General features: G+C 54.7%; 1 protein-coding gene across 1 annotated transcript in view; it reads left to right on the forward strand.

Annotated features, from left to right (window-relative positions):
* Window positions 1-5,495, forward strand: part of TTC22 (tetratricopeptide repeat domain 22) — a 41,940-nt gene extending 36,445 nt beyond the window's left edge. Inside the window, exons 5-7 of the mRNA XM_044674155.1 lie at window positions 1,795-1,956; window positions 2,427-2,579; window positions 4,254-5,495. Of these exons, the coding sequence (XP_044530090.1) occupies window positions 1,795-1,956; window positions 2,427-2,579; window positions 4,254-4,784 (846 nt within the window). The 3' untranslated portion in view covers window positions 4,785-5,495. The remainder of the gene's footprint in view (window positions 1-1,794; window positions 1,957-2,426; window positions 2,580-4,253) is intronic.
* Window positions 5,496-8,148: the final 2,653 nt, after the last annotated feature.

Consider the following 8,148-nt stretch of genomic DNA (forward strand, 5'->3'; position numbering starts at 1 on the left):
GGAAGGAAGGAAGGAAGGAAGGAAGGAAGGAAGGAAGGAAGGAAGGAAGGAAGGAAGGAAGGAAGGAAATTTGTGTGGTTTCCTAAGTCATAATATAGTTCAACTCCCATTTCTGAGTCTGACACTACAAATTGGGCCCATTCAAGTTTTCAGCATTCTTTTCCCTGGGGACCTTCACTGACATTGGACAACTCTTGTCAAACAATATCCATCCTTTATGGCCAAGAACAAATGGTACCTCTTCCTGGAAACCCTCCCTGATATCCCCAGCCAGAAGGGAACTCTCCAGCCTCAGATTTGGCTGGTCACTTAGAGCTGCAAAGGGATCTTAAGAGATGAGAAAAAGATCAAGGCCCAGAAAGGAGAAGGAACTGGCCCCAAATCCTCCAGGGAGGTGGCACAGTACATAGTGTTGGACCTGCAGTCAGGAAGTCCTGAATTCACATTGGACCTCAGATATTTACTAACTATATAACCCTGGGCAAGTCACTTAGTCTTTGATCGCCTCAGCTGCCTCAACTGTAAAATGGGGATAATAACAGCACCCAGAGCCTAGGGTTTGGGGGAGGATCAAAGGAGATCCTATTTGAAAATAAATTCTTGTTAATTGATTCACCACAAAATTACATTCCCAAGTCACTCCTCTGCTTGAAAGTCTTCACTAGCTTTCTATGGCCTCGAGGATACAAATTTCTCATCCTGGCACGTCAGACCCTCTGCAGTCTGACTCCCTCCTGCTTTGCCAGTCTTATCTCTCACTAGTTTCCTTCTTATACTCTCCCTTCCAGTCCAATTAGACCACAAATTCCTTCCTAAACTCAATTTCCCATCTCCCACCTCCAAGCATTTGCAAGAAGCCTTCCCCCAGGCATCGAAAACCTTTCCTTCCTCCCTCTTAATCTGTACTCCCAGAATCCCTCTCTCCCCACAAGCCACATGGCAGGGGTCCCCCTCAATCTGGAAACTCCACATACAGGTTTTGGGCCCTCCCTTTGTGGCAGGGAAGCAGTGTGAATTGGCTCTTTTTCTTTGATGGGGTGTCTGCCGGGCCTCTGGCACACTTCCGGGTGAGTGTTTGGTCCTCGGCTCCATCATCTCTAACCTCTTTCTGTGTCCTCTGCTGGCCTTTGTGTATCACTTGTGGCTTCCATAAAACTCCTCCCAAACTCCCATTTAATGTCTTACGCAGACCCAGGACATGCCAAAACGGAGATGGGGAAAGTCACTGTCCTGTGTTTGGGTGATCTTCTTCCTCTAGGGGAGCCCCCTCTGGGCCCCAGACCCTACTCAGAGCACAAGGCATGAGCTCAGTGGGGCCTGCAGGGACCTTTCTGACTTCTCCCCACTATCTGGCTCGGAGCTTTGCCAACAGTGAGCACTTCATAGATTCTTTTTTTTTTTTTTTAACCCTTAACTTCTGTGTATTGGCTCATAGGTGGGAGAGTGGTAAGGGTGGGCCATGGGGGTCAAGTGACTTGCCCAGGGTCACACAGCTGGGAAGTGTCTGAGGCCGGATTTGAACCCAGGACCTCCTGTCTCTAGGCCTGGCTCTCATCCACTGAGCTACCCAGCTGTGCCCACTTCATAGATTCTTGTTGACTCAAGTTGGATGGAATGAGGGTCCCTCATTAGATGAGCAGCTCCGTGAAGACAGAAGCCGGGGCTCGCCCTTTGTGCTGAGTGAATGAGGGCGAATGAATGAATGAATGAATGAACCTGGCTTCTTTTCTGGACCTCTACAATGTTGTCCTCCCGCCTTGGCCTGCCGACCCAGTGAACGGTTGTCCTCCGCAGGCCATAGACATCGCCAAGGACCACGTGCCCATCTTGAACCGGCTCGCCAAGATTTTCCATTTCCTGGGGAAGCAAGACATGGCCATCGGCATCTGCAACATGGCCCTGGACGCCCTGGCGGACCCCGAGCTCAACTGGCAGGCCTACTGCACCAGGGCCAAGGTAGCAGGCGGAGCCTCTGGGAGTCCTGGCCGCGGGCCGTGTGGGAAAGAGGGAAGAGGAGGCGGAACCTCCTGGGCTGGATGTTGCAGCCTCTCCCAAGCGGTGGGCAGGACCAAAGGAGCCTTCGGGCGTCCCCTGGCCCGAACCGTCCAGCCTTGGCTTGAGCCCCTCCGGGGATGGGGAGCTCACTGCCTCCTGAGGCAGCCCCCTCCCCTTGGCCTAGCTCCGATGTTAAGGAGTTTGCCTGATCTTCAGGCCTTGGTGAGTGCCGGCGGCTCCTTCCTGGCTCTTCTCTCGGAGGCCGAGCAGGGTGCGTCTCGGCTCTCTTCCACGTTCCTCCGAGTTCTAAGGAACCCCACAAGGGAAGGCTGAGCGGGGAGGCTTTCCTGGAGCAGCAGAGAGCCCTGGGAGGGAAGAGCAGAGCCGCCAGCCCTCCCGGAGCTCCCTCAGTTGGTTCTGCTTCCCTCCAGATCCACACCAAAGCGTACCTGCGGGACCTGGAACGGGCCAAGGCTGGGCTCGGAGGCCTGCCGGACAGGAATCACCTCACTGTGGCCAGGGCTGACTTGGAGGAGGTGGTCAAGGTGTGCCCAGGCCTGAAGACCTACCTGGACATTGGTCAGGTGAGCCAGTAGCCAGGGGTCTCCCGCCCCTCCCCTTCTCTGCGAAGGAGAATTGTCTGAAATAGGAGCAAAGATTCTGGGACCTGCCCTCGCTTGGGCCGCACCGCCGAGGTCTCGGCTCCTGGAGCTTCCTGGCTCTGAGGCAGCACTGCCTGCCCCAAGCAAATGATACTAAGACAGGGCCTCTTTATTTACATTTTTTTTAAAGCCCTTAGCTTCAATGTATTGGCTCCAAGGCAGAAGAGTGGGGAGGGTGGGCAATGGGAATCAAGTGACTTGCCCAGGGTCACACGGCTGGGAAGTGTCTGAGACCGGATTTGAACCCAGAACCTCCCGTCTCTAGGGCTGACTCTCAATCCACTGAGCTACCCAGCTACCCCTCTTTATTTACATTTTAATAAAACATGAGGAAGCTGAAGGTGAGAGTATTATCAGCTTTGGGAGGGATCTCAGAAGCTACCTTGACACTCTCCAGCAACCCCAGTGAGTGACCATCTCACCTCTTCTTAGGTAACTCCAGTGACGGGGAGCTCACTGCTCAGCCTCTAGAGAGGCATCATAGATCAGTAGAAAGAGCTCTGGATTGCAATAGCAAAGTCCTCAGTTCAAATCTGTAAAAGACGGGGCACCAGGGATATTAAAATGTGATCTAAATGGTTTGTGGGTCCACACTGGGTTGAAGGAGAGACAGGACCAACCAGGATAGGGAGACCAGAGTTCACTGCTAAGCTTGTAACTGTCAAGAATGGCAGTTGGGCTAATGGTCACCCAGCTCACCCTAGGCCAGGGTCTATGGAACCAGCAGGCAAGGTAAAGGTTTTTAACAGTTTAATTGTGAGTAACTAAATAAAAGATGGGAATAAGGGATTCTGCACAGGGGCAAACCACAGGGGCAAAGGGAGGACTTGACTTCTCTAATCTAATTGACCTAAGCCAGGCAGGGCCCAAAGGAGCAGTACTGGAGTCACTGGGAAGGTTGCTTCAAACCTGGTTCCAGCCAGGTTTGACCAGCACAGCTAAAGGGCCTGAGGGTGGCTTTGGGGGTTCTCACGGTTATCCAAGGATGATCACAGGATGCCAAGAGCCAAGGTGGTCCAAGGTACCCAGGTAGAGAGAGTGCTTGAGGTGCTGCCCACCAGATCCCAAACCCCTCCTCCACTTGGTGCAGCTCTGCAGGTCTTGTCCACTTGCTGGAAGCCACCTCCACTCAGGATCCCAGGAAATCGGGATGCAGGTCTGAGATCTCCCGGGGCTCGCCACAGTTTGTGCCAACCCCTAATGGAGTCTCTCCCAGAGCACAAGCCCTACTTCCTGCTCCTTCATTCCATCTTGGAATGCTCCAGCCCTTCCTGCTAGGTCCAACACTATCGCTCAATAAATGACTAAATAAACCCTCACAACAAATCCCAGTGTGGAAGTTGCTGCCTGTGTGGCTTAAGCGCTCTAAACTTTAGTCTATACGTAGGGATGACCTTGACATCTCTCTGGCCTGGGTAGGAGCATGGCGGTGGAACAAGCCACTCTTCCAGCTCGAAACCTAAGATTCTAGGATTCCAGAGTCAGCCTGTCCCGCTAATGGCTCAGTGAAAGAGCACGAGGGTCAGGCAGGAAGACCTGAGCTCTAAATCCAGTTCTCTGTCTCCCCCGCTCCGGCTCTCCCTCCCTTCTCCCCAGGTCTACTATTACATGGGGGTGGATGCTGTGAAGGAGCTGATGGCCGTGGACGAGGCGGCCCTCAACAAGGCCTTGGTCTTCTTCGCCAAAGCCATGGAGTACGACATGGGGGAGACGCTGCCCGAGCTCCAGCTGCTCCGAGGGAAGTGCCTGCGGATCAAGGGCGAGGAGCCCAACGCCGTGGAGTGCTTCAAGCGGGCCGTGGAGCTGGAGGAGAGCGGCTCCCGCCACACCGAGGCCTTCCGCTGCCTCCTCGAGACCCTGCTGGCCCTGCTGGGCCAGGCCCGGCTGAGCGCCGGAGAGCTGGGCCGGGAGGTGGACCTGTGGGTGGGCAAAGCCCAGGGCAAGTACCCGGCAGAGCGCGTGCGGCACGAGCTGCAGCGGGTGTGCCGCAGCCACCAGGCCGAGGTGCTGGCCCTCTCCAAGGCCATGGTGGCGCAGGGCAGGCTGCGGCTGGTGCGGCTGCTCTTCGACAGCATGGGCGGCGGCTGGACGAAGCCCAAGCTGAGCGAGCGCTCCCTCTCCTGCTGAGCCCCTGCACAGGACGCGCAGGCCCGAGACGGGCCGGAGACGGGTCTGAGACGGGCCAGAGACGGGTCTGAGACGGGCCAGAGACGGGTCTGAGACAGGCCCTGAGAGACAGGCCCTGAGACAGGCCCTGAGAGACAGGTCCCGATACAGGCCTGGAGACGGGCCTGAGACGGGTCTGAGACGGGCCGGAGATGGGTCTGAGACAGGCCCCGAGACAGGCCTGGAGACGGGCCTGAGACAGGCCTGGAGACGGCCCTGAGAGACAGGCCCCGAGACAGGCCCCGAGACAGGCCCGAGACAGGCCCGACACCGCCTTTTAGCTGGGCCGACGAACTGGAACTTGTCCAGATGGTGGATCCTGAGCGCCCTCCAAGGCTTACAGAGGGTGGCCGGGCCAGACAGACCTGGCCGAGGAGCCTTCGAGGCCTTCTGGGCCCCGTTGGTCGGGCCCTGGCGGTTTCCTGCAGGATCCTGGACTCCAGCTAGCCGGCCAGGTGGCCCCCTGAGCCTCAGAGGCGCCCCCTCCTTCCTTCTGCCTCCTGGGACCCCGAGAGACCTTGGAAGGCCGGCCGCCAGCTTCCTCCCGCTTCTGCTCTTGCCCGGCCCCTTGGGAGCGCCGGCTCTTAGACTGGCTCGCCTGCTGGAACGCGGGCTGCTCGGGGGCAGCTTCTTTTCTGTCAGGCAGGGAATAAACGGACACTAAACCCACTTGCTCTACTCATAGAGCCAACAGAGCTGGCCGAAGTCTTAGCGATCAGCCCCAGCGCAGGCTGGGGAGGCCCAAAGGCGGGAGGGAGAGTTCCGGGCCGTGGTTTCATCACGCAGGGAAACTCTCTCCAGCCACCAAAGAGTGAGCCGGCGTCACAGGGGAGGCAAAGTGACTCTCCCGGTGTCACACCGAGGTAGAGACAAAAGGCAGGATTGGAACCCGCATCCTCTTGGCTCCTTTCCATCATATATTGGCTCCCCTCTCCAGGCTGCTCTCAGCCCCATTTAGGTGGTATCTTCTTTCTCATCTCCTTCTATTAAGAAAGTTGTATAACATCCTTTTTACAGATGAGGAAACTGAGGCTCGGTGAAAGAAATTCATACAGCTAGTTGGGCAGCTGGGTGGTGACACACATGATGGACTGAATGCTATGCCTGGAGTTCAAATCTAGCTTCAGGCACTTACAAGCTGGGTGACCCTGGGCAAGTCACTTCACCCTGTTCGCCTCCATTTCTTTATCTGTGAAATGAGTGGAGGAGAAGGAAACGGCCAACCTCTCCAGTATGTTTGCCGAGGAAACCCCAAATAGGGTCACAAAGGGTCCAACATGATTAAAAAATGACTGAATGACAACAACATTCAGCTGGTAAGTGACAACTGGGATTTGAACCCGGATCCCAGACTCGAAGGTCATCACATTTCTTCCCCCGATCGCTCACCTTTCTATACGTTCTAGAACTTACAAAATGCTCTCCTCCCCAGGAGCCTTGCTACCCTCGGACCCTGCCCTGCCCTGCCCTGCCCTTGTCCTCCGCTGGACCCCATGCCTAGAATGCTCGCCCCTCACCTCCCTCTCCCAATTCCCTGTTTCCTTCAAGACTCAGCTCAAATGCCTTCCCTTGTTCCGTCCCCCTCCCCAGAGACGCCCCCCCGGATTGCCTCCCACATGCACGCATCCATGTTGTTGGCATGCTTGAGGACGAGGTCTATGGCTTTTTTTTTTAGCCCTTTACCTTCCGCTCAGAATCAATCCTGTGTCTTGGTTCCAAGGCAGAAGAGCGGTCAGGGCTAGACAATGGAGGTTAAGTGACTTGCCCAGGGTCACCCAGCTAGGGAGTGTCTGAAGGTTGAACCCAGGTCCGGAAGTTCCATCTCTGGGTCTGACTTTCAATGCACTGAGTCATCCAGCTGCCCCCAGGACTATGGCTTTTGCCTTACAGTAAGTGCTTAATAAAGACTTGGTGACTGGCTGACTGACAAGGTAGGCATGGGCTGGAGAACGCTGCCCTGGGCTCTGCCTTGCCTTGACCCGGTCTAGGACACTGTGTCAGAGAGGGAAGAACCAGGGCGTCTAGCTGGGACAAGAAAAAGCTTGAAGGGCTATCGCATGGCAGATGGATCATCAGCCTCGGTCCGCTTAGGCAAACCTAAGAACGGGTGGAAGGCCAGCAAACAGATTTAGGTTTGTCGTCTGCAAACATCTCCCCAAAATAAAAGCTGTCCCAAAGGAGAACGAGCTTCCTGGGGAAGTAGTGAGCTCCCCATCATGAGAGCTCTTCAAGCTGATGGTGCTTGTGGCAGTGGGGATTCTTGTGCAGGCCTGGGTTGGACTAGATAACCTCGGGGGGCCCTTCTAAGTGGGACATTCTGTGATTCTACCGCCCTCGGACAATCTGCCTCCCATGGGCCGTTTTGAGGAAAGTCCTCGGCCTATTTTTAAAGGGCTTTTAGACATACGAGTTCTTCCTCCAGTTGTTGTAGAAACTGGCAGGGCCAGGAAGAGTGTGTGGCCTCCCGGGACATCTGTGTCAGGCAGTTTGGGGCCTCGGGTTGTTAAGGGAAACTGAGGGCGTGAGCCAAAGAGGGTAGGATGGAGTAGTAGGTGGTTATTTTTTCAATACAGCAGAGAAAACTCCTGAGCTTCCCTACCCACCCAGACCTCTAGGGGACCTGCTGTCATACCTCGTTAGGTACCCAGAAGCCTCCTAGGAGGTGCCTTGTGAAACCCCTAATCCTATAGCAATTAGTGTAATGATGATTAATGACACCTTAAGCTTATCTCTCTTCTGCTGTCCCTCCCTCCGGGGAGATTTGCCTCAAAAGTCTTGAGTGGCATGGGGCCCTGGACTCCTTCTTCCCAGATGGCCAGCACCAGCCAGTCCAATCCAAGTATTGCCCATTTCTATGCAGTGGAAGAGCTAGATTCAAATCCTGACTTCTCTACTTCATTACTAGCCAAATGTCATTTACACTATCTAAGCCTCAGTTTCCTCACCTGTAAAAATGAAGGGATTAAACTCAATGACCCATAAGCTCAAAATCCAAGATTCTCTGACCTTTGTATAGTGCAAAATAGACTCTCTAAAGATACGTAAAGTAGAATGTACTATGAGATGGCATGAGGGACAGATCACTCAGCCAGGAGAGGTCAGAGGCAGGGTAGGATTTGAGCCCCTGGGTGGCTCTTTATTCATGATGGCAGTGGCTTCTAATCAATGAAAAGAGAGACAGAGAATGAGAGAGAGACAGAGACAGAGAGAAGGAAGGAGAAAGAGAGAAAGGAAGGAAGGAAGGAAGGAAGGAAGGAAGGAAGGAAGGAAGGAAGGAAGGAAGGAAGGAAGGAAGGAAGGAAGGAAGGAAGGAAGGAAGGAAGAA

Source organism: Gracilinanus agilis, chromosome 4 (genome assembly GCF_016433145.1).
Source record: "Gracilinanus agilis isolate LMUSP501 chromosome 4, AgileGrace, whole genome shotgun sequence".
Lineage (NCBI taxonomy): Eukaryota > Metazoa > Chordata > Mammalia > Didelphimorphia > Didelphidae > Gracilinanus > Gracilinanus agilis.